Source organism: Delphinus delphis, chromosome 16 (genome assembly GCF_949987515.2).
Source record: "Delphinus delphis chromosome 16, mDelDel1.2, whole genome shotgun sequence".
NCBI classification, from domain to species: Eukaryota; Metazoa; Chordata; class Mammalia; order Artiodactyla; family Delphinidae; genus Delphinus; species Delphinus delphis.
In genome coordinates this window covers 27,673,563-27,699,474 of record NC_082698.1, presented here as the reverse complement: position 1 = coordinate 27,699,474, position 25,912 = coordinate 27,673,563, and the positions used below count along the sequence as shown (strand labels likewise).

Sequence of the window (25,912 nt, the reverse complement as noted above, 5' to 3'; positions counted from 1 at the left end):
CACAGTACTAAGTTTTATTAGCGATTTCATTAAGGTAAAATCTCTAGGATTGAGGGAGTCAGTTAGGGGGCACAAAGCCCACGAAGCCTCCTCAGATCTCATAGTGAACCACCGGCTCAGGTTCTTTGTTGGGATCGCCACCTCGTTCCAGGTACAGATTATTGTAAGGATACTGCTTTGGTCCCTAAGAAAAAAACACAGGTCAGCAAGAACAACATATATCTATGTATCCAATACCTGGCTACACCCCACTCTGAGTGAAGAATCACACACAGTAAATGGGTACACGGTAGCCTTTGGTCAGACCCAGCTGGGCTAGAACAGCAGGGACAGCACTCCTCTTCCCCACTCAGCCCAAGGCAGAGAGAAGGCCTAGATTGTAAGAGAAGTGGTGCCTACACTGTTTGTGTGTGTGTGAGTGAGAGTGAGAGAGAGAGGGAGGGAGAGGGAGAAAGGAGAAAGAGAGGGAGAAAGGGAGAGTGTGAGGGAGAGCTTTCTAAATGAGACGACGCATCCATCCATCCCACTCTCTCTCGGGGTCGAGACAGACTCAATCTCCTTTAAGTCACTCAGCCTCTAATGGTTCCACCACTAAAGTGGCCTAGCAAATGAGGCGTGCAGGAGCAACAGTGGGGGAAAGCACAGAGGAGACACGGCTCGGACGTGCTTTAGGGGCTGCTGGCTTTACCAACAAACAGCTGTCAGAGAACACAGCTCACGGGGAGGAGAAAAGGGTGATGTGCTTACAGAACTGAAAAATGGAAGAGCCACACTGTGTTTCTTGCTCTCCTGAAGTGAAGTTAGCGCTCACACCAGCCCTATGTGCACTCTCCAGCCTGGGGCCCCTGGGGGCTTGGTAGGAAGGCTTGTGTCAGTGCACACAGACACACACGCTACCGTTAGGACATTGATTATCTCAGCACAGGTAGCACTGTGCAGCCAACTGCAAACACGGCAGCCTCCTGCTTTCAGTTCCTTTCCTCACAATCTATCCTGTAGACTACTCCCAAATTAATCTTCCTAAAAACCTAGGCTTCTTTATGGCATTCTTCTGTTCAGAAACCCAACATGGCTCCCTGCTGCCTAGAGGCAGACCAAGTCATCCCTGTACCCCCAACCCTTAGCACCTTCTGTACCTGGTGCATGATAGGGGCTTCATAAATATTTACTGAATTAGTGCATTACTATACCATCAAGTCCAGATCCCTCAGCCATGCAACCTAACTGATCAAACTCACTTCACCATATTTTTTAACACAGCTTCGACAACTGATTTCCCAGGACATCAAGATTACCTGGGACCTTGTTAAATATTGATTCTAGAACCCCATTCTGGAATTACTGAATTAGGCTCTCTAGGCAGTAGAGCTCAGGAATCTGAATTTTTAGTAGCTCTCCAGGTAACCAATGCAGCTGGTTATCCAGGAACTATTTATAAGCCTATTCCACTCCAGCTAACTCACTGTCCTCTTCCTTTATTCTATTTTCTCTTGCCCCAAATGTTCTCTTCAACTTCTCCCCACCATCTAAAATATACATATTTTAGCATCTAGCATAATCCTTCTCCTTAACAGCACCTGATACCCCCAGCATACACATTCACTACACACATATATACACAAAAACTGTGCCAAATTCCTATATATATGTTCCAATGTTGCTCATGTCATGTATCTAAATTTTCTTCTTATCCAAATTAAATGTCCTTAAAGCTAGACAGTATATTTTCTTTCTTTTTTAAATTTATTTACGTAGAGTTGATTTACATTGTTTGTTAATTTCTGCTGTACAGCAAAGTGATTCAGTTATACATATACATATTCTTTTTCATATTCTTTTCCATTATGGTTTATCACAGGATACTGAATATAGTTCCCTGTGCTGTACAGTAGGACCTTGTTGTTTATCCATTCTATTTATACTAGTTTGCATCTGCTAATCCCAAACTCCCAATCCATACCTCCCCTACCCCCCTTAGCAACCACAAGTCTGTTCTCTACAGACAGTATATTTTCTATGTCCTTTACATTCTCTAAAATCTAACTGTCCATGCTTGCAGTAAACATTTAATTGCTTCCAGTACCCTACAGGAAGTGCCCTTCACACCGACAAAGGATAAGCTTTCAACTCGAGATTCCTTGACTCTACCTTAAAAGATCACTTGCTGAAATATTATTGTTAAGTACAGTTCCCAAAATGGCAACTCTAAAGACTAGCTGGCTTCTCCATTCTCATTCCTCACCTAGTCCTACAGTTTCTTCTCACTCAGACTGATCCAAGATGCAGGCAGGAGCAATGCTCTGGTACTTGTACCAGGCCAGTGGGTAAGACCCTCTACAGGCCTTACCAGGAAGTCAAGCTTGGTATTGGCTGGATCCCTACTCCAGAGACTTCATTCCCTCAGGAAACAAGGCTAAGTAAGTATGGCTGAGGGAGCACTTCTCAGATACTCACCACAGGCTGGTAGGTGGGGTAAGTCTCCCCCACCCAAAACATGAACAGCATGAAGGCCACGAAGCCGAAGAGGTGCTTACACATGAGATTCCAAGAAACAGGAGTGGGGGACGTGTCCACACGGTTCCTGATATACATGTCTAGGTCCCAGTGCATCTGAGACAAAAAGGCAGATCACTGTCACATACTGCTCTTCCTGCAAAAGGCATGCAGTCCAGAGTGATTAGAGCCTCATAGAAGGCTTGAAAGGCATTCTACTGCAAAGGCATTCTACTGCCCTGGGCAATATTCTGAGAGCCACATCTGAGATACTGTGGCCCACAGGACTGGATGCTGGCTTATGTCTAGGTTCTGCTGACCAGAGACAGCTCAATCATAGAAGTTCACAACTCTTACAATACAGAGCTTTGACTCTTACAATACGGAGCTTTGATTACTCCCAGACATCCCATTCCACACATCACACAGGGAACATCAGATCTCAGATTGCTGGACCTCGCTTCCTTGGGCAGAAAAACTTTAGTGTTGCTTGGGCAGAAAAGTGCCATTTGAGCTACAGAAGACATAGGGAAAAGGAAGGAAGGTGAAATGGGATATGGTTCTCTCACCGGTTCACCCCAGTTCAATCGCAGCTCTGGGTGGTCCCAGTCATACCACGGATCCCTCTCCTGCTGTGAGCGGTCAGGGAGCTTTGGATAGTCACCATACCTGAGAGACAGCAAGAACTTCTGGACAGGGCTCTGAGCAGCCTCACTCAGACAATTCACAGTCTCCTCATCTCAGAGATGAAAAACCAAGTGACAGAGATACTGCCTCCCCTAAGGACAGGGGAACTGACCTTCAAATCAAGATCTCAATTTTTTTCCCTGAGGTGTACATATTGAGAAATGCTGAGTTAAAGGGCCACTGGTAAATATCCCAAATTTCCCCCCCAAAAGACTGTGCCAGTTTACATTCCTACAAATGGTATAAAAGAGATCCATTTTCCTGAATGCCTTCCAATACCAAATTTATCATTAATAAAATAAAATGTTATTTGATAAGTGAAAAAAAATCTCAATTTTTACTCACTAAGCACAGAATAACCGAGGAAGTCCACAAATTTTCATTAAAAATTTATGTCAAACTCTGAAACATTTTAACATATGTAAGCTTTTCTTATCTTCTTTCAACAGAAAGAAGAAAAGTCATGCAATGTTATAATGTTAGTGCTGGAAGGGAATTTAACAATCAATCGCTGTTTCCCCCATTAGACAGAAAAAGAAACTGAAGTTTAGAGTCTGAACCTAAGATCGCCCAGTTAATTGGAATGAAAACAAAAGGGTACAGATTAGAAAAGCACTTTTCATAGCAACTGTGTTTCTCAACCACAGAGTTGACATACAACTCCAAGTCTCAAACACCTCATGGGTCTTCATGATAAGCTGGATTTTTCCCCAACAAAACCAGGTTCAACTTATACAGACTGCTACCGAGGCTGCTCTTGTCCACAACACAATAAAAGACATAGGAAATGATGACAACTAGACATGTGTCACAGAAAGTGATTAGAAAACAACAAGACGAATAGGAGCTGCTGAAACCACGGCTGAAAGAGTGATGCTAGGACAGAAAATGAGGGTGATGGTAATCAACTCAGACAATTAACCACAGGGATGTTACGGGGGTGCGGGGGCAAAACCATCAACTGGAGTTAAGGGAGTTGGCTATTTAATCTGCTTTAAAGTTACTACGACTTCCACAGTGCTAACAGCAAAATATTTCTTAAAAGAGACATATACATGATATAGAGTACTCCATCTACAAATACGGTTCTCATGACAGGAATCCAGCTCCAGCCTGGTCACGTGCCTGGATGACAGCACCTGAGCCCAGCAGATGCTCAATCTAAATGAAACCTTGCGCTCTGGATGGAGACAAAGAAGGTTTCTGCTATTCAGGGGTCCTCAAGGGAGCTATTAAAACCTCAGCTTCTTCATTTGAGGAAACAGCCTGAGCCGAGGAAAAAATTGAAGTCCTCTCGGCTGCAGCTGCTCACCCATCCCCTCCCACCTCCCTCCACGGAGAAAAGCGCCCACACCGTTGACTCTGAGGGGATCACGAAAAGGTTCGGGGAAAAGAGTCAGAGTTGAGCTACCCAACCCAGCCGAACTTCTCCCATCACTACCCAGGCGCGAGCAGACCCTATCTCACCCCATGCCATCATCTGGGTACGGCTCGTAGTCTTCCACCCGCATATTATACTTCTTGGCTGCGGCAGCCCGTTCTTCTGGGGTCCTGGGATAGGGTCCCGGGAGCATGTCCTTGGTAATGTGGGAGGCTGGAGAGCAGATGAGGGCACGTCAGAAGCGACCCTATTCCTCCTTCCACTCTGAAGGCTTCAAGCTGCGGTGGCTGCAGACACCGGAGCCCGAGGCTTCGAGGGACGAACAGACCCTCCACCTGTTTTTCTGAATACACCAACTCCACCCGTGCCCTTGCCCGGACTCGCCCGCCGCGGTATCCACAATACCCACCCTCCGTCCGACATACCAAACCTCAGGAACCCCTCTCCCACACTGAGGCCTCGCCCGTTCTCGCGGACCTGTCCGTGCACCCATCGGCACCATGTTTCGGGATGCCCTCTGCAGCCATCGGACTCCCAGGACCCCCGCCCTGGCTGCCGCCATCTTCACCTTCTTCTCGTTTCACCCCGCACATGCGCAAAGACCTTGTCACGGCGGCCGAGCCGGGCCAAACGTGACAAGGGAGAAAAGTCTCAAAGGTTCAATAAGGGCGGGGCTTAAACGGTGCTAGGAAGCCAGAGGGAAGATGAGCGGTTGGATAGAGGCAGAGAGGGAAAGCGGAAAGGAGAGAAAAACAAGCAGGTCACTGCTTTGACATTTCAGATCGTTATGTCCCTTTTCTACCTCAGCTGACTTAGACGCATCCAGGGATAACGGGCACTCAGAACCTGAGCATCTCAGGTGGACAGCTGACCCACCTACCCCAGGACCGGTACAAGTAAAAGGAGCCTGTCAATCTCTTTTCTGACTGCTTGCCTTTTTCCTCTCCTTCACTGGCAGTTCCTCCTTCCATCCCCAAACGTGATCATTCTTCAAATTCAGCCCTTGGTCTTTCTTGTTTGTTCTTGTTTTGTTTTCCAAATTAGTTATCTCCTTCAGTTAGATGCACGATGCAACACACAAATTGGCCCCGAACTGGTTCTTTTTTTGTTGTTTTATTTTGGCTGCGCGGCTTGCGGGATCCCTGTTCCTCGACCAGGGATTGAATCCGCGCCCTTGGCGGTGAAAGCGCTGAGTCTCAAGCACTGGACCACCAGGGAATTCCCCCAAACTGGTTCTTCAGTTTCAGTCTCGTGTTTACATCCGAACGTCCCAGTCACCTCAACCCAACAAATGTAAAACCAATCCTATCATCTGAACCCACCTCAGATTTGCTAGAATTCGCTCAGATTTACTAGGACTTGGATAAATACATTTCAAGCCGAACCACAATTAGCGAACACTAGCCTAACAAAAGAATTGGGGGGGGCATTATTGTTCGCATATGAATATGTGTTCATTTTATCTACACAAGTATGATTTGAATAATTTACAGTACAAATATACACATATTTCCAGGAAGTTTTAGGGTGATCACTGTTTTGGAGTAGAATCCATTATTATAGACATTACCAAATATATATCAGAGCAATAAAAACTGATATATACTATTCAGTATATGAATTTGGGGAGAACTACCTTACAGCAACTTGCCCTCTTGTAAATGAAAATCGAATGGATGTTCAGAATGGTTGGACGACATCTGCATTCAATCAATAGCAAACACTGATCTAATTCGGTCAAGATAGACAAAAATGCCTTTAAGAAGGTAAGATGGTGACACAGGCAGAAAAATCAAATGGTGCCAAGCAAAAGAAAACCGTCTTTGATTTCGAAAGAATTCAAGTTGCCATATATCTTTTGCCGAGGCTTTCGGAGCAATCTTTACCCAACGTCTATCTATCGGACAGTTGCTTTTCCTTCTGACTTCCTTAGGTGGGTCAAGTTTGCGTCTCTCCCCATCCATCAGTGTAAAATTTAATGCCCCACTAAACTTACCTCCTTCTTTGCCTGTTGTGTAGGCCTGGGCACACTGAGGCAGCAATAATTTGTGAATTGGTTAACCCGATGATCACCCCTATTCAGTGGGACTAAAGTCTAGTCCCGGGTCTTCGGGGGCGGAGCGTAGGGTGTAGAGCTATAGGTTACCATTAGGAGGCGCTCGCCCAGGGCTCGGTCCCGCGTTCTTAGTGTCTGGAACGCTCTCTCTCGCAGCCTAGCTCTATGGTTTCCGTTGTGTTTTCCCCGGAATAGGCAGAGCTTCCGCTTCCGGTGGGGCCGTCCCTAGCGGCGGAGATGGCGGCGACTGCGGCTGAGGCTGCGGCCTCGGGCTCTGGAGAACCCCGGGAAGAGGCTGAAGCCCCCGGCCCCGCCTGGGATGAGTCCCAACTGCGCAGTTATACCTTCCCGACCCGGCCTATCCCGCGTCTAAGTCAGAGCGACCCCCGGGCGGAGGAGCTCATCGAGAATGAGGTAGGGGGCGGGGCCGCGTCGAAGAGGGGGTGGGGGTGGGGGATGGGGGAAGGGACCAGATTGGGAGGAGAGGTCAAAGGCGAGTGGTGATGGAAGGGAGGGGTTGTGGACTAGGCCGTGGTGTGGACTAGGGCCTAAGGGGAGATGGAGAGGGAAGCGAGGAAAAATGGGACTTGCGAGGTTCGTGCTGGTTAACAGAAGTAATTTTGAAGTTGGGAAGTATTGGAATCTTGGGACAAGAACCCATTAGTTCCTTGGGACGACTTCATTTGTTTTTTCCACTTAGGAGCCTGTGGTGCTGACCGACACAAATCTTGTGTATCCTGCCCTAAAATGGGACCTTGAATACCTGCAAGAAAATATTGGCAATGGAGACTTCTCTGTGTATAGTGCCAGCACCCACAAGTTTTTGTACTATGATGAGAAGAAGATGGCTAATTTCCAGAACTTTAAGCCGAGGTCCAATAGGGAAGAAATGAAATTCCATGAGTTTGTTGAGAAACTGCAGGATATACAGGAGCGAGGAGGTGAAGAGAGGTAAATTCCCAGGTCGTGGTTTTCCGTTGGATCTAGGGCATCTATTTTCCTTTCCTTATCTGAGGATGAGTTTTCTAGCTTGAGGGATGATGGAATGACTAGACTTGAACTGTGATTCTCAAGTTTGTTGTCTTCATAAAGTGAGAGTCACACTTGCCTAGCAGAGTCAGGTAGGTGAATGAAGTGAGTGAAGTTGTTTGGGTGAAAGCTGTGATGAAGCTGAAGGCATGTGCCTTATTCAGAGTGCGAAGTCATTACTTGACTCTTGTTTCCATTTTGAAGTGCAGCCCCAGGGTTGCCAGATAGTCTGATTTTTTTCAAGAGAAACCAGAAATCAGCATTTTTATTTAAAATCTTTTTAAATGTGGGCAGCTAATTCATATTTTTTAAAATGCTGCAAGAGGCCAATTTAAAATATGTGTTAGTAGATTTCCTAAGATTATGGGTTTGCAGCCTTTGTCCTGTGCAGCCTGCACTGCACTGGGGGCAGTGCAGGCTAAAAAGTTGTATAGGTGAGGCGGGGGAGAATATTGATGTGTTGCATTGAATTGATGATAGCAAACACAAGATATACACACACATGGGAGTGACTCTTTCTCTCTACCTTAGGTAGAGAGCCTCTTAGGTAGGTTCCAGACAACATTCAGTCCCACAGAATAACGTTGCCTCTGGGGAATTGCTGTCATTGAGTACTTGATGGTGAATGACTATCTCCGTCTCACATTTGGTGCCCAACCCTGGGCTTTTCTTCACTCTCCAGCCTCAGTTCTCTTCTTGACTCTGTTAGTAGTATGTGGCAGAGTGAAAGGATTTGAAACATACTTTTAAATTTTTTTTTTGGCTTTTGACTCTTAGCTATTGTCATAATGATGAAACTTTGACTGGAAGAGTTTCCAGAATCTGAACTATGGTTGATTTGTTCTTTATGTCTTATAGAGACTGGTTCAGTTGAATCATCTCATGCATGATGTCCTCAGATTTACCACAGTGCATGCGCGCGTGCTCACACACATACACCCAATGTTGAGAAGAGAGATTGATTTAAATGATGCTTGTGGAATGTAAAGCTATTGATTGAACATATGTATGGAACGAGCGTGAGATAAGACACATGAGTCCTCTGGTTCCTCAGTCACTTTAAGTTTCTTGCTTCCTATAGTGAGAGCATTTTGCCTAAGTCTGAACTATGGGTGTAGTCTGTACTTTATGGGTGATTTAAGGAAAATTTTTTACTATTTGCAAGATTTGCCCTATCAGCTGACTTTAGCACCAACCAACTCTATTGTATAATTGTACAGCTTGTTATGATTCTAGGGTGAAGGGTGTTAGGATCCTCTTTGAGCTCTTTTGAGGATTTACTGTTAAGGTTTCACAGGAATTGCTTAGATTCCTGTTCGGGGAGTGTTCCTGACTCTTTCAGAGTTACTTGAGAAATATTTGTATGAACATGTGTACATCATAATCTCTGGGGAACATTCCAAGGTTGCATTGGAGTCTTGAGGTTTCCATGTCCCCAAACAGGTAGCTGTTTCCAATTTATCAAGATTTTTAATTAATGTTGCCTTAAACATTGTGATTCCAGGCACTGGGATACCTTTGAGCTTTTGAAGTAATGCTCTCAGGACCATTACTTCTTTTTCTTCACGTTTGCCCCCTAAATAATGTTTCTTTCGGGACTTGATCGAGTGTGTTTGGCTTTTCATATCTATTAAGTAACTTCTTACCTTCCTCAGGCATGTTAGGGGCCCTCGGTCTGTGGAAAGCTTAGTGAGGTATTTTTCTTCAGCTATAGATGGCTGCTACAGATAGGTGTCTGAATCAGTTAAAATAAACTAGGCTTCAGTCCAGGGCTCAGCGACTTGAAGCAACAAAGGTTTATTTTTCACTCATGCTACATGTCCATCTCAGGTCACCTGGATACTCTACCTACATCATCTTTTGCACTTTGGGACACAGATTGCTCCATCAGTTGCCATTGGAAGCTTTGCAATTGCTGTGGCAGAGGGAAAGTGATGTGGTAGTGTGTACTGGTTCTTAAAATTACAGTTTGGAAGTAGTACCAGTCACTTCTGTGGACATCTCATTGGCCAAAGCAAGTTATATAAGCAAGCCTTGCTTCAAGGAGGTGAGGAAGAATCTCTCTCACAGGGAGGGAACTAGTTCTTGGTGAACAATAATACGAGCTGCCGAAATGGCCATCAAGGGCCAAAGGGGATGTCTCGCGCCCCGAGAGTTTCTGGAACAAGGCTGAGTCATCATTCTAGGGTCTGTGGGTAGGCTTCGAGGAAATCTATGAAATTATATTAAAGTTCAATGTGTGCATTTTTATGGGGATCCTTTCCTGGATTCTTTTTTTTTCTTGGATTCTTAAATGAGTCATACTGTGACCCAGAAAAAGTTAAGAATCACTTCTCTAAAATATAAAATTTGGTGTTGAACAGAGCTCAGAGAAGGATAGGTAAGGATTCAGTTCTGTGAGAGTCCCATGACTGCAGCTGTTCTTTGTGGGAGATGTTGGTATGGGCTTGGGTTTGGATTTCCAGGTATGAGAGGCCATGCCAGGGACAGTGTGTACATGCACTAATGGGATTTTCTTCTTGGGGAACATAGGTTGTATCTGCAGCAAACACTCAATGACACTGTGGGCAGGAAGATTGTCATGGACTTCTTGGGTTTTAACTGGAACTGGATTAATAAGCAACAGGGAAAGCGTGGCTGGGGGCAGCTGACCTCTAACCTGCTGCTTATTGGCATGGAAGGTAAGAAATCTTTCAGAAAGCAGCATGGCTTGGGGTCTTATGAAGTGATTTCTAAACCTTTCCCCACCACTTGTTCGCTCCATGACTTTCAACAAGTCACGTAACTTTCTTAAGTCTCAGTCTCCTCATTTGTAAAATGAACACAGTAATATCTTATAATTAACTATGAAGATTAAATGAGATAACGTACGTTATGTCAGGTACTCTAAAAAGAAAGTTCCCTATTCCCTTCCTCAGTTGCTGTGTGAGTATATATATTTAGATATTAGGGATCTCTAAAATTCTGCTGTTTTCTATTGGATCTGTCTATATTCAGAAGACTTTTATCCCAGTAGAAGAGGGAAACGTTTTTCCAATGTAAATTGAACCTTATCTTTTGAACAGATAATACATTAATGGGGTTAAATTCAAAAGGTGTAAATAGGTATGTAGTGATAAATCTCTCTTCCATTTCTATTTCTCAGCCTCTCAGTATCCTTCCCTCCCTGGAGGCACCATATGTTATTAGTTGCTTGTGTATCCTGCTAGTGGATTTTACATGTACATAAGCAAATACATTAATACTTTTTTTTTTTTAAATAAAAAGAGGAACCTTTAAACTCCAATCAGGAGAAAGAGAGCTACTTACCAGCCAGGGTCATTGTCTTATTCGTTTTTTTTTTTTTAATTTTTTTTCTTTTTTATTCTTATTTTTATTTCTGTCACTTGCTCAGTGCCAGGCCCATAGTAGGTACTTAGTAAATGATGAATAAATTGGGTTGAACAAGGAAGGAGAGTAATTACTCATTGTCATTCACCACTAGGCTCTGAAGTCTCTTCTTCCCCTTTGATTGTCCTTTCTTCAGATTTGGGTCCTTTGCTGCCAGTGTTAATAAAAGTTTCCAGCAGTGCAACTTATGAATTGACCCTTAACCTGACCTTTTGAAACCAACTCTTGGTTGACCTGCCAGGAGCAAGTTCTTGTTTACTTGACTGAATTTTTATGTTGCCTTCCTATCCTGTGGTGTAGAGAGCAGGGAAACAGATCCCTCAGGTAGAGATGAAAGAGCAAGTCTCCTCTGAGGGTGCATATGGATCTCTGCACTTAGGAAAGCAGCTGTCTTGGCTCACCCAGGCAGACCTGGGGAATGTTTTCTAAACTCCATTCCCTACAGAGGTCCCTTGATCTCTCAAGGATTGTGCAAAGGATAAACATCAGATGCAGCCCCACTTACAAAGAGTAGATGGAGCATACATACGCTAGGGCAGAACTAATTCAGGATGGCATTTTAAATAATTTGCCTTATTCAAAGTATACAACTCTCTTCAGGAATCTGATATGCTTCCCTCAATGAGAATCAGCAGCTCCAGTGTTGATCTAAAGAAGTTTTGCAATCCCACAGGTGTGATGAAGTGGGAGCAGAGGTTGAGAATCTTTGAGCTCCAAAAGAGCTACCCAAAGCAAGTACATATTCGTACAACTTAAAATGACTGATTAACTCCATCAAAGAAGATCATGCATGCATTGCTGATACCAGTCAGTTCAGTTGTTCTAACTCTCGTTTTTTTGCTGCCCTCGAATTCGTGCCATAGTCAAGAAGAGTACAAGTACAGGTTCCCCTCAGCTGTCTAAAAGCAGAGCATTCCTGTGAAACCTTGTATAAGCCGAGATGATGTAAAACAAAGAAGCAATTACTTTAGGACACATCTTGCTAATGGATGCACAAAGTAAATCGAGATAAAGCACAGATGCTCACAGACACAGTTCAGAGCTATGGTGGCTTGATACTGAGATGCTGGCTTGATGCTGAGATTCTGAGTGTAGTTTCCAGGGGAGGAGATTGGCAGTGCCACTCTCACTGCTTGTGCTTGCTGCCTCTGTGATAACTCGCTGCAAAACAAACACTGAATGATATTTTTGCTTTTTTTTTTTTCATAAAAATGAAAATCCTCTTTGGATTTCTTTCGGTTAGCAAAAACAGGTACAAATGTAGGTCTTTTGTAAAAGCAAAATGATGTAAAGCTAACTTTTGAAAAGTGGGGTGTACCTGTGCAGAGTATATTTTGCCGTACTTGTATCACTTTGATGTGCAGTTGCTTCCAGTAAGGGCAGCAGTCATCATTTAAGAAAGTCTACTTTGTTAATTGATGGTGAACTCTTAGCCAGTGATGTTTGCTACTAGACTTATCACCCATTAAAAGTGTAGCACCTAATTGGCTGAGAGTTGTAATTACAGTCTCCCTGATCTTGCCTGAAATTTTGATTTGGAACCCTTTGCTGAGAGGGCAGGCTGGGTTTCTCTCCAGCACTGGGGCCTATGTTCCATCCTGTGCAGTAGAGTTACTCCTCTGAATAAGAAAATGTCTGTCTTCCTACAGGAAATGTGACACCTGCTCACTATGATGAGCAACAGAACTTCTTTGCTCAGATAAAAGGCTACAAGCGATGCATTTTGTTCCCTCCGGATCAGTTTGAGTGCCTCTACCCATATCCTGTTCATCATCCATGTGACAGACAGAGCCAGGTGAGCTCGTGTGGTCTGAGGAGGGTGTAGAACTCCTTTGAGATCCAAGGCTGCCATGTCTTTCCCCTTCTCTGTGGAGGTATGCCAGGTTTGGACAAACTCAGAGGACAATTTCACAATGTAGTTTATATATTCCAGGTCCCTGTGGTGGTCCCCAGATACTTAGGGCAGACCCCATCACTGATGCTGGTGGACTCTGGTTATTCTGTTTGAATTATAAGTTCATGGAACAAAATGTATATGTCTCCATTGGATTTAATAATTGTTTACTTTTGTCACGGATGCTACTTCTTTTTGATAAAAAAAAAGGGTGAATAGAATTGAGATATGTCACTTAATGTCTCTTCTGGATCTCAGTGAGGTGTGTGGTTGACTTTGTGGCCAACCAGAGAGCGCCTCTCCTTTCTTGAGAAAACCGCTTAGCTACCTCGTGTAGAAATCTTTGTTGGTTAGAATATGTATTTGGGGAAAAATTTCTGAAGGTTTGGGTGAAGGATGAGTCCTAATTCCTCAGATCTGCAGGCCATGAGTAGGTTTTCTGACCTTTAAACTGTGATGATTGGCTTCTGACCTCAGGAGCACTGAGGCCTAGTATTCTTTATCATTTAACATTCAACAATGCCCATCTTCTTAGGTCATTCTCTGAGAGAGTTTGTGTATGTTTAATGTGTGTTGTGTCTTCTGCTGGATATAAATTCTAAAGACTTTTTTAAGGCATCTTTCTTGACTACCAAAGTTACTGATAAAAATTTGGTGATTGACTGATTTTTTTTTTTTCTCTTGAACCTCTCAGGTGGACTTTGACAATCCTGACTACGAGAGGTTCCCCAATTTCCAGAACGTGGTTGGTTACGAAACAGTGGTTGGCCCTGGTGATGTTCTTTACATCCCAATGTACTGGTGAGGATGGGGCTAGGACTGGGGGCTTTTAGGGAGCGTTCTTTGCCATTCCCTGGAAAGCCTTATCCATGTCTCTTCTTTTGAGTTGTGGCAGGATTGGACTTACGTGATATACAGGAAGGTTGGCATATCCAGATGATGAGCATACTGAACATGGGGGAAATGGCAATACTGTTTCTAGACAAGATGACAGTTCCTCAAGTCCAAAGAGATCCCAGAGGCTTGAGGCTAGAGAAACTGTTCTTGACTCTTGGGTATTTGAAGGGTGAACACCACTGCCTCTAGCCTCAGGGTGTGTTTGATAGGATGAGTGTGAAGATACTGTCTTCATTATATCCCTTAGCAGGACTCTACGTAGTTTCAGAGGATCCCTCCTTCTGAGAAGTATTGGTGGCAAACAGGAGCCTGTTTATTTTCTTGCAGGTGGCATCACATAGAGTCATTACTAAATGGGGGGATTACCATCACTGTGAACTTCTGGTATAAGGTGAATATGGTTTTTTTTCCTAGATGGGAGTGGGGTGAGGTAGGTGTAATAAACTATTTAGGGGCAGGGTGGGGAGGTTGGCTATCTCTGGAAGTGATTCCTAGATCTTTGGGGGAGCTGGAGAGGGTGGGGTTGAACTGGGTTTCTTAAGGGAGGATGGTGCGAAGAACAGTGGGTGACACTGAAGCCTGCTAAAGACATTTCCTGAGCTGCTGCTTCCTTTGCAGGGGGCCCCCACCCCTAAGAGAATTGAATATCCTCTCAAAGCCCATCAGAAAGTGGCCATAATGAGAAACATTGAGAAGATGCTTGGAGAGGCCTTGGGGAACCCACAAGAGGTATGTGGCTGCCCCAAGGTGGCACTCCTGTGACTCAGTGGGCAGAGTGACCAGGGAAAGTCAGGATTGGTGTCACAGTCTCTGTAGCTCTTCTGTTTCAGTATCTGTTGTCCTGTTTCTTCATAGAGGTTATGGGTATGTTCAGAAAATCCTTGTTTTCTGATGAGAGCTGGGCTTGACTGGCGGATCAATTATAATCTGTTCCATGCTAGTAGTAATGTTCCGCATGGGGCTTGTGTGCCAGCTGGGGACCCCCGAGGGGATTCTTTTGGAATGGGAAGCGAGCGGTAAAGCATCTACTCACACGCTCCCAGCCGTGCCAAGACTGCTCTAGGTAATGTTGAGACCTGCTTCCCATGCAGGTGTGCCAGTGGCCCGTTGGGTAAATGGGGGAGGTTTGTATTTGCAATGTTCTTACCTCTGTCCTGTGGATAGCCTCAGCATTCAGAGCACCTGTGGGCTTGGGAGATCGCACCAGCCCCAATTACAAATGATCTTTTCAGGATATAGAATCACTTAAGATTCTTAAGTCACATTTACAAAACATGCACGTAAACACTCGGGGTGTCTGGGATTATTAGCTCCTCTGACCTTCTGTCTGTCAGTTTGGTTCTGCTTACAAATGTAGGGTATTGTGAGAGGGAAGGTAATACAAGATGGACCCAGAGGAGAGGGCCATGCTCCAGGATACTGGGTTGACCGCTAGGAAGAGAGTTGGTTAGAGGGTTTACAAGATTGAATGGAAGCCTTGTCCTTGCCCTTGGCTGGACATCGATGTCTCCAGACACACCTCATCTGGCTCCGGGGCTAGGGGACAGGCAGTTCTGACTGGCTCCTCATGTCTTTTCACAGGTGGGGCCCTTGTTGAACACAATGATCAAGGGCCGATACAACTAGCCTGCCAGGAGTCGAGGCCTCCTGCCAGGTGACTGCTAGCCCGTCCACACCGCTTCATTGATGAGGACAGGAGACTCCAAACGCTAGTATTGCACGCTGCACTTAATGGACTGGACTCTTGCCATGGCCCTGGAGGCAGGTGTTTGGGGCAAGGCAGGGTGGTTGGCGCTCCACTCCCATTCGGAGGGACTTCTTACCCTTGCCTCTGTGCCCCAGCACCTTCCCTCTCTGCCCCCTAAAGTCCTGCATTCAGTGTGTGGAGTCCCCAGCTTCTGGTTGTCATCATGTCGTGTGTTAGTCTGTCAACCTTGGGATGTGTGTGCGTGTGTATGCCTGCACACGCGTGTATGTACTTGTTCCTTGCTCCCTCCTTCTGGGTCAGGATGCCACCTCTGGCTCTCCGCTCTGTCTCCTGCAATCTCAGTGCCTCAGCCTGAGAGAGAGGAGATGTTCTTGGACGCCCATTGCATCTGGGCAACAGGGCCACAGCTATCCTAACTGTGAGGTCAGTCTGCCCCCTCCCAGTTTTCACAGAGAGGCTCTAGGCTGTTGGGAATGGCTACTGAGACTCTAATGGGGAGAGGGAGAGTGGGGAGGGTTGCCTTTGAGAGCCTAAATAGCTTCCTAGGAGAGTAAATTAGACAGGGTTCCAACTTGAACCTTCAAGCTCAAGCCATACACAGAAAAGAGCCTTGGGACACAGGAACCAAGGATTGTGCATAACTTACAAATTACAGACACATACAGCTTCTTTCTTTCAGCACCAGCTCTTGTTCTCTGTCCTGGGTGCCAGAGGAGTCATCCTAGCAATGGCTTCTCTAGGTTCTAGGGATGCAAGCCTCTGTGTGGATGTGTGTGTGGATGTTTGTGCCTGTGTGCGTGCATGTGTGTCCACACTGGCCTGCCTCTCTGCTTACCAAGTTTCTACCGCTTAACCTTGTCCAGTGGGACATACAGCGGGAGCCCCAAGGCAGTGCTGCCTGACCTGGTCTAAAGCTTTTAAACTCATTTTTAGCCATTGGATGTTGGTCAGGCCTCGCTGCAACCTGCCTGAGGCCGACTGGCTAGAGCCTCCAGGTCCTATGACCGACCCTCCCTGCCCAGGCCCCGTCCTCTGTGTCTGCAGAGCTTCTTGGCTCAGGAGACAAAATGGGGTCAAGCCTAGGCAGCTAACTCACCACATGTCATCCACCTCATGGCAAGGGCAAAAACGTAGCCTTGCCTCTTAAAGCCAGCGCCTCTGCCAGACCCCCACTGTAATGTTCCACAAACACCCTCAGAAGTCAGGGCAACTGGTGGAGCATGGAGAGGAATTTCCTTTTCTGTTCATAGCTTTTCATGGGAACCCCTCTCAGGGCTGCAGCTTACAGCTGGGCAGCTGTGCACTGCACAACTCGAAGGGCCATCATTCACACCTGTATAATGGAAGTGGGGCCCCTGGGATTGGGCAGTGTGATGGCCCTGCGTCTGCTCACCTCCACTCCCATCTCCATGCCCCTTCTCTCTGGAAGGAAAAAGGAGTTGGAAGTCTCTGGGTTCATTTTTTCCTTTTTTTTTTTTTTTTTTTTTGCCAAAGGTTTACTTCCAGTGTCCGAGCTATGGCTCTCACCCCCAGAGCTCAGTTTACAGTTACAGTGCACTGATGGACTGAGAGGATGCATATGTGTGTGTGTGCATGAGCGCACTTGTGTGTATTTTGGGGAGGGGTGTTTATTTTTAGTACCCCATTCTGGGGTTCTCTGATGCAGTGTGGGTGTTCAAACATGGTACCTTCTCAAGTGTAGTTCTTTCAAATATAGCCAGTGCTGGAAAATGTGATTGCAGTGATCTCCATCCCTCCATCTCTTTTGGGAAAGAGGAACGCAGCAAAGAAAACAAGGCAGACAGAAGATAAATTGACCACAAAGACACTTTGAAATATAGCACATTATTTTCCTTCTCAGCAGCTCTGCTGCATCCCTGGCTCATTCCTTAAAGGTGTGGGTGATGTGCAGCAGGGAGGCGTGGTCTCTCAGCTGCTCCTCTCTGGGTGCTGTGCCGACCCAGGTCTGCACGAGGGGGAGGGACCTTCACAGGTTGGGTCCTGATCCTTGGGTAATGTCTCTGGGTTCATGTCCAATAGTGATCCCTGATTATTAGACACCTAATGTGTGCCTGGTGCTTTTAGTGCAAGGTAGGTATTCTCATTTTACAGTTCAAGAGTAAGCAGTTAGTGGCAGTCAGGATTCAAACCTAGTACTGTTTGGCTGCAAACCCCCTGCTGTTCTTTTCCACCAAACTACATTGATTCTCCTACTGTACCTCCTTTGGACTACAGGCAGCAGGCAGTGTCTGGTACAGACAGGCTTAGCCCAAAAGGATACGGAAGATACAGCTCAGGGTGAAAGCTCTTCTGGGCTCCAGCTAAAGACTTCTTGGGAAAACTGCCAGGAAGCCATATTATGAGTTAAGAGTTCTGGAAGAAGTTACAGGGAAACTGAGTTCTAGATCCCCTTGGTTACTTGTGTGTCCTTGAATAGGTCCCATAACTTTTCCCAGCATGCTTCTGCATCTGTAGAATTGAAGATCTAGATATTCACTAAGGACTTTGATTCATGTTCTGCTGCCTCCGTTTGCCCCAGTGAAGAGATTGAGGCTCTTCCCTTCACATACCTAGGTTAGGGCTGTTCAGGCTCAAATTCTACTCGTAGCAGAGTAGAACGTTTCTGCTCTGTTGCTTACTCCTATCCTGGCTGGCAGTGTGAAGGCAGATACATGAGGGGAAGATGGGGGTTTGGGCCTGTATGAGGGTCAGCCATGTTGCAAGATCCTATTTTTACACCAGCAGGTACAGAGGAAACTACTCTTTTGTAAAGTCAAATATTTGTTGGGGGGTTGAAGTTTGGGGGGTGGAGGAGGGGCTGTTCTGGGCATCAGTTGAGCAGATGCCCAGGATGCCTGGGGGAGACCAGCTTCCCCTACAAATCAGAGCTCTAAATTACAAGGTTTTTACCAATGCGAACAGTTGGGGGAAGTCGTCTGCTCTCATTTGCGTAATGGTTTCTGTCACTGGTGATTAGACACAGGATGAAGGAAAAGAAATTTGACAATTAGGAATGAGCGATCATTAATCTGAATCTGTTAGGAGACGGGAAGGATCCTTAGTGGGCCAACCCAAAATGAGGAGACCCTCCCTCTGCCCCCCCAGAGACTCTTGGGCCACATACCCTTTCATTGTTCCCACCATAAGCTGAGCTGTTATTTTCTTAGCAAAGTCTAGGTGGGCCCAGTCCCCAGGCTGAGGTGGATACAGGAACAGACATCTAGAGGCATGAGCCAACAAAGGGTGTCAAATGCAAGTGATAGGGCAAAGAATAGCAAATAGAATGGTTTTGACATGTGTATGCTGTTTGTGGAAAATGTTTTTGTAATCGACACTCTAGATACCCCACCTGTGACATGCATTTGTTACATTACGGCACTGCAGGGTGTGGAGAAAACCTGCTCTTTTATCCTCCAGGAGCCTCTGCTTAGTTGGAGAGGAAACTGCATGAAACACCCAGAGGTTATGAAGCCATGTGTGGTACACCCTGTGAGGACAAGGTTAGAGACTGTTGAGAGAGGAGGAAGATCAGTAGAGAGCAAACCTCAACCTCCAGGCTCCTCCCAGCCCCTGGGCTCCCCAGGGAAGACTCTTCATCCTAGGCTCCCAGCAAGGTTGATTCTGTCCCTCCCCCCTCGCACGTCATTGCAGCTGTAGTTATGTGGAAGGCACTGAGATCCCTGCCCAGATGTGTGAGCAGGTGATGAGATGAACTAACAGGCTGAGTGTTAAGGTGTGGAGAGTCCCAACTTGGATCTTCTCAGGTCTCTGTGTCACCTCATCTCTCTCGTCTCTTTAAACACCACGGACAGGATTTGCACCAGTTATTTGTTTCTCAGTTTTGTGGCTTATGTGTTGGTGGGTTCCTTAGATCAGTGGCTTCATCAAGGATTGGAGGCAGGGGTGATGGTGGTGGTTGGTTGTCTTGTCAGAATGTGAACTTCCCATGGGTAGGGCTGTGTCTCTCTCCTTGGTAACTTTCCTACCTCTGGTTTGTCTACCCTTCAAACTCCAATGCAGGGTTTAGTAGGGCTGCAGAGAGTGGCCCTCAGGGACCAGTTTTACCCAAACAGGGTGGATACTGGGATGCTCCTAAGAACTCATGGGCTTCCAGAGGCCCTGGCCTTTCTGCCCATGTCATCTTCCCTTTTTCCGGAACCTCCAGTTCTTGCCCCCCCCCCCCCCAGTCCCTGCCTACTTCTCTGGTATCCTCTCAAATTGCCTGCTCTAAAGAGCTGTTCCAGCTTCCTTTTCCATTGTCCCCCCAGTTTCTCCTACTTATACTCTCCCTGCCTAGGCTCTTCAGCAGCCCCTCACCAAGGTCCTTTTTCCTAAACAGTTGCTTTCTCAGAAGCTCCCTGGCTGCAGGTGTTTGGATTGACTTTCTCTAGGATCTTCCATTTCTGATCTGCAATAATTCTGTTCACACACGGTTAGTCCATTTGTTCTGTGTCTGCTCTGTTCTCTTGCCATTCCCTTGTCACTTCTGTACGTCCTGGTTTAGCTTTTCTCACTCTGGGAGCCCTTTCTGCTAGTCTTCAGCCAGTTCTGTTTAATCTTCATAGAACTTAGAATCTTCAGCGGAGCCCTGCTGAGCACTTTTGGTGCATTTCTGGGGGACAAAGCCTCGGACACTGGCAACCTTTAGGACCAGGGGTCTGTGGTTAGTGAGGCCTCCGGAGATGGGTGAGAGGAGGGAACCTAGAGAATCATGGACAGTGGAGAACCAGTGAGGGGAGATTGAGCAGGAGACTCCCCAGGAGTGGAGCCAGGCCTGGCAAGCCTGGAGGGAAGAACTGAAGTTTGTGTTTCCACATACATGCATCTCTGTGCCTTAGGGTCCAGCAGTTCAGGGATAGTGGGTGTTTTGGGAATGTCTGCTAATTTCTCTCAGGTGTCTTTGGTGATGCTCTTAGTCACCAAATTTGGCTGACTTCTTAGTTTCAGTGTTTGCTGGAAGGGAAACAGCATATTGAGTAGTCACGTGTCAGGAGTGGAGGTCTTCGATGAGAAACGCCCTGGAAGCTGGGGTAGCAGGAGACGGGGACCCAGTGGTCAGCTTATATACCCAGACTGTCACTTCACTTCTCCAGGTGTTTAGTACAATAGCTGATTAAAGAAGTTTAAAAACAACTGGGCCTTGCCTTCTTCCCCACCTGAAATCTAGTCTTTAGGTGATATTTTGGGAAGGAGCATGTGTCCTTTAACTTCCAATGAGAAACAACCTAACAATCTAGTATAGTGTATAAAAACATGGGTTTGGGAGTTAGATGTATTTTGTTCAGATTTCTAGCTTTGCTACTTAAATCAGCTGGGCTTGACCTTGTTGATTGACTTGACCTCTCTGAGCCTCAAGTTTCCTCAACTATAATGGTATGTGTGTAGGGGAAGGTGGGTGTTGAAAATATCTACCTCAGGGCTGATGGACTGATCGAAACAATGTTTGTAAAGCTTTACCACAGTGCCTGGCAAGCACTTAATAAATGGCTGTGGTAGTGGTTGTTACATTTATTTTGTGACTTATTCAGAAACTTGATTTCAGTGATTCCTTCCCTCTCAAGAAGAGCATAAGGAAGAATAAGGAAATTATGCTGGAGAAACTCATATTGAGATAGGGACAGACAGAAGAGCCTTGGTATCTAAATCCACCCTAGAGGGAGCGAAACAGGGAAGAGCCTGATGCCTTCTACTTGGTCAGCCAGACTTTACCGCTCTCATCGGCCCAGGGCCGGCATGAGAAGCTGTCAGGTGTGCGGTCTCCTTACGCTGTGTGAGGGGTGAGGGCAGCTGGGTGAGTTCCCATTACACCTGGAGAAGCTGTTGCCAACCTCATACCATGAAACACCACAGCAGTCAGATCAGGCCCGCTTGTTTCAATTTTATTGCATGCTCTTCCATGTATTTAAGTTACATATGTGTTAAGGTTATTTTAGCACAGAGGGGCATTCCGAAGAGAATTCAGAAAAATATAAGACTGGAGTCTTAATAGCTACCATCTGTGGAGCCCCTGGAGCATTTGTTTCAGGCCCAGTTCTAGTCTCTACCCATGTGCTCTCAGTTCATCGGGGGGCGTCAAGCAGGCAGTTACAGGTCTGCAGAGGAGAAGCACCTGACAAGCTCCTTTGTTCACAGTAGGCTTCTTGCAAGAAGTCACATAGTCTAAGGTGATACCTGGAAGATAACCAGGGATTGGGGAGGAGTAAAAGGCATGTTTCTTCTCTGGCTTCTCCCAGTCCCAAAGCAAACACTCTGTTCCTCCATGTTTAAGGGTTTTAAGAATCACTTGTAGGAATGAGCCAGACAGTGGACCCCCAAAAGAAGAAAACCCTTTGGTTAGCTACAGAAACATTTGAAAATCATTTTGATTGTCAGCCCAGGTTTGTCCTGGAGTGCAGATGGATTGGACTTGCTCAGTTGTAACCCTTTCCCTGACTGCTTTGCAAAAGACTTCATTCTGGCCTCTGGAGTTTCACCCTGCCGCCCTACTTGGAAGCGACGCTGGATCCAGTTACTTAGACATCAGCCCAAGATGTACTCTGGCTGCCTGGAATTCTCAGCCTCTTCCACACTGATATCCGGCTGATCTCTTAGATTCTTCCCCCACTCTCAGCCACTCCCCTCCTCCCCACTATGAGCCACGCCTCTCTGCAGTGCCCCTCTAGCCACTCATATCCTCTTGGGTCTGACCCTGGTCTCCAGCCCCATGGATGTAGAAGATCTCTAGCTGGTGCCAAGCCGTCTCTGGGCTTCAGGCCATTCTGTAGTCACTTTACAGTCACCTCTCCACTTCTAGGTTTCTTTTGCTCTGGGCCTTGGAAGCCTTCCCTCTGGCCCCAGAAAATGTTGCTGTGTTTTATTCAGTTTGCTTAAGACTTACTTGGTCATTGAGGTCAATCCTGCCCTTCAGGGAAGCTCTGCTTCTTATCTCCATATCCAAGCTCTTGAATGTATAGTGTATGGTGCAATATAGGGTAGTGGTTGAAAATGAGGACTTCGCATATTTGGCTTTGAATCCTAGATCTGTCATCCTGTGTGACCTTGGGCAAATGACAAACTACCTGAAATTCAACTTCATATGTATGAGGATAACATCATCTGCCTTGTCAGGGTTATGTGGAATAAGGTATGTAAAGAAAGGCACAGCAGGGTGACTGTTCCATAGCAGAAGCTTGATTGTCATTGGCTTCTAATGGCCCCAGCCTTGTCTCTTTTAAAGCCTTTACTTCTCGTCCATGTAGCTTTCTGACAAAGGTCCTGTGTCTGCTCCCAGAGCAAGTCTAGTTGTCAGGTCATGAGCAGAGATACGAGCATAAATTTCTTGCTCATGTTACCATTCCCTACCCCTACCCCTTCTCGGTGACCTCCAGCTCACAAGGACTCTAATCTACTATGCTGCCATCGCTGAGGAATGATCTAAAATTTCTTTTTTATAATATTAAAAATACCTGAAACACTGTTAGTGAAAATAGAAGACATCAGACCTGCTGTCGCCACAGGAATAAGAAGCACTGGAAGTGTATGTGAGCTGGTGGCACAACAGGTGTGAAGGAGGCACAGCAGGCAGGGACACAGGAGACAAGGAGATGGGCACAGAGGCCACACAATAGTCTAGAGGCAGCAGGGCCCCAGGCTTGTGAAGTTTCCCTCCAAGTTTTTGAATAGTGAGCTTTTGACTGTGAACAAAGCCCCACCCATTTTACAGTCAGTATAGTCATTGTTCTTACAAGGGTTTATGTGATGTTTTGACAAGAATGGAGACATCGGATGTGACTCCTGGGTTTGAATCCCTGTTGGCCACTTCCTAACTATAACCTCTTAAGCTAAGTCTGTGCCTCCGCCACTTCAGCTGTGAGGGGTGGAAAATAGCGCATGGCTTGCAATATTGTTATGAGCGTTTGTGATGATGTTTTAAAAACGCTCAATTCAGTATGGGCACTCAGGAAACGGTTTATTATGAAGACCCAGGGTCTAGTTAGTGCTTGAAGAGCTGGGCTTTTTTGATCCTACTCTGACTCAAGATAATGACACTTGAAGTGGAATCACAGAAGAGATGACTTGGGGTGGGGAAGCAAAATGGAAGAGATCACCAGGTTGTGGAAGAGACTGAAAGTCTGTGAAAGGCAGATATGGGGACAAAGGTGGTCTTGCTAGGATGGTGTCTTAAGGAGCAGAAGCAGAGACATAGGCTCTGGTTTACCATCAGATCCCCAGAATGAAGGAAATAGGGCAGGAGGGTGTCTGTGGGGGACATGATGTGTCTAAGTGGAAAGGACACAAGGTTCAGGGGCCATGAACCCCTATGTGAATCTTAGATGTCCTTTTTTCAGGCTGGGTGACTTTGGGCACATTTGTCTCCATGCTTCAGTCCCCTCATCTTTAAAAGTGGTCAGTACTATCACCACCTCCCTTACAGGGCTGAAGGGACAACATACGTGAAAATGCTGTCTAAATTGAGCGCTATATAATACTTGTTGGGTGGTGGTTTAGGAGAGCTTTCCTGGAGTGGGTGGGTCATAGAATTGCAGGAGTTCACAGATAAGAGCCTCCCACATTTCCAGCAGGAAACAGTAAAGCAGCATTTCTCACCAAACGCTGTCTTTCACTGTGCCAATATTTGGTCAGGTTTTTGTTTTGGTTTAAGAAGGAAAAGCAGTGTGCTGAGAAAGGGCATAAGTTTTGGAGTCCCATGGATTAGGTTTGAATCTTGTTTTCACCATTGCCAACGTTGAGATGGTCAGATTACTTATCGTCTCTGAACTTTGCTTTCTTAACAGGCCCCTTCGAGTGGCTATTGGGAATGAATGAGACAGCTCAAGTGAAACATCTCAGTGCCTAGTGCCTCCCTAGTAAGTGCCCAATAAATATTAGTCCCCTTTCTTTCATTTCTTTTCCCTTTAGGAAGCAGCTAGTTTACTCAGTTTAAAAGGGACTCAGTTGTCCACGCCTTAGTGTGAACAAGTAATATCAGAATTCCCTTCTTGTCTAGGGTGAGATTGGTTGTCCTAAGGAGTGTGAATGTGAGTGAGGAAGAATCATGGGAGAAGGCGGCAGGACTCTACTATGTTGGAGCTGGAGTAGGGGTCCTTTGGTCATCTAGTTGGTGTGGGGGTGAGTGAAGAACACGTGATGTTGAGAGGTGAATTTGAAGAAAGAAGGTGGGTGCCGAGTGCTAGAGGGAAAAGCCAGTCTAGGGGTTGTGTGGAGTGGAGGACAGGACAGTGAGCTATGGATGAGATCAGAGTCCCGCCAGGGGAACCTTAGGAATTGTGACTACAAATCAAAGTTGTGAGAGAAGTCCTGCATTCAGCCAGCTGTCATCTTAACACCTCTGAGAGTTGTGGTCCTCCCAGAAAGGAAGAATATAAAAAGAAAGCAGAAATCTTCAAGATGGAAAGACTTTTTAAGTGTTTTCAGAGCCAAGGAAATGCACAACCTAACCAAGGTATCTGACAGCCTAGGTGGGATTCAAGGTGTCTGAGAAAATGCAGTTGGGTATTGAAGCGCATCAAACTCAGGGATATGAGCTGGGTGACCACCTTCTTAGGTCTTAGGTAATGGAGGCCCTATGATAGGGCTTTCAGAGACAACAAATAGGAATTTATGGGTCCCTTATAGAATCCAGTCAGTAGCCCAATCAATGTTTCTGGTTGTTTTACCATCTCAACCATCTGAGAAGGCAACCTCCAAAATATATGTGCAGCATCAATTGTTTCCTTGATAGGTAAGCATCTTTTAACTCTGGAGAACTTAGAATGAAGGATAGGCATGTTTAAGAACATGGAACCTGCAGCACTACTATATTTGCTATAAGGAATCTATGCAGTTTGTTTTTAAATCCTTAACATACGGAGGAGAATTTGCCTTTTAGTTTGATAGGTTTACCTTGTAATACCAAGTAAAGAGTGTTGAATAATTTATTTAGACTTGAATTTTAAGTCAAAATCTCGCCAAGTCTCTATATTGTTTTGGAACATTTAAAATGATTTGAGATTTGCTGTATTTATGAACATAATCTATTGGCGATATGATAATTAAGTACTTGGGAAAGTTTGTTTTAGTCAGGTAAATGAAGTACTTAAGAAATAAAATATATTAACCTCACATTACTCCTTTGTTTTATAAACAAAATAATAAGGTTTGTAAGCTGAACTTAACAGCTTAGACAAGAACTAGGATTTTGAATATGTAACTTCAAAAACTGAATATAATTCTTAAAGCCAAAGTAATTTCTGGATAGTTATTTCTACACACAAAAGTATCCCTCATGGATATCAAACACCTCCCGGGGAAACTCTGCATATAGTATTACCACAGACCCAGTCACTCATCCTCTCTAGGTAGCAGTCGCTCTCCAGGCACTGGCAGCAGTTAAGATGG

General features: G+C 45.6%; 2 protein-coding genes across 4 annotated transcripts in view; one reads left to right on the top strand and one right to left on the bottom strand.

Annotated features, from left to right (window-relative positions):
* Positions 1-6,686, bottom strand: NDUFB8 (NADH:ubiquinone oxidoreductase subunit B8). 2 transcript variants are annotated; one of them, XM_060034246.1, is made up of 5 exons: positions 6,558-6,686; positions 4,648-4,774; positions 3,063-3,162; positions 2,455-2,610; positions 1-184 (listed from the first exon to the last, which is right to left on the bottom strand). In XM_060034246.1, exons 2-5 carry the CDS (start codon positions 4,752-4,754, stop codon positions 92-94), a joined length of 456 nt encoding a protein of 151 aa, XP_059890229.1. In that variant the 5' UTR covers positions 4,755-4,774; positions 6,558-6,686; the 3' UTR covers positions 1-91. The 2 variants fall into 2 exon arrangements, with proteins under 2 accessions (XP_059890229.1, XP_059890228.1); XM_060034245.1 differs by lacking the exon at positions 6,558-6,686 and adding an exon at positions 5,039-5,194.
* Positions 5,374-25,912, top strand: part of HIF1AN (hypoxia inducible factor 1 subunit alpha inhibitor) — an 85,780-nt gene continuing 65,241 nt past the window's right edge. The window contains exons 1-9 of one of the 2 annotated variants that reach the window (XM_060034244.1): positions 5,374-5,451; positions 6,813-7,031; positions 7,318-7,568; positions 10,179-10,327; positions 12,686-12,831; positions 13,625-13,731; positions 14,155-14,218; positions 14,446-14,556; positions 15,409-15,481. In XM_060034244.1, the coding sequence (XP_059890227.1) occupies positions 6,855-7,031; positions 7,318-7,568; positions 10,179-10,327; positions 12,686-12,831; positions 13,625-13,731; positions 14,155-14,218; positions 14,446-14,556; positions 15,409-15,453 (1,050 nt within the window). In that variant the 5' untranslated portion in view covers positions 5,374-5,451; positions 6,813-6,854 and the 3' untranslated portion in view covers positions 15,454-15,481. Of the gene's footprint in view, positions 5,452-6,812; positions 7,032-7,317; positions 7,569-10,178; positions 10,328-12,685; positions 12,832-13,624; positions 13,732-14,154; positions 14,219-14,445; positions 14,557-15,408; positions 25,867-25,912 lie in introns of those variants that run through there. The other variant, XM_060034243.2, reaches the window with a different exon arrangement.

Coding starts and splice junctions, on each gene's coding strand:
- NDUFB8 (XM_060034245.1), bottom strand. CDS start 5,123: ATGGCGGCAGCCAGGGCGGGGGTCCTGGGAGTCCGATGGCTGCAGAGG. Junction 4,775..5,038: donor GCCGATGGGTGCACGGACAG/GTCCGCGAGAAC, acceptor TCTGCTCTCCAG/CCTCCCACATTACCAAGGAC. Junction 185..2,454: donor ACCCCACCTACCAGCCTGTG/GTGAGTATCTGA, acceptor TTTTTTTCTTAG/GGACCAAAGCAGTATCCTTA.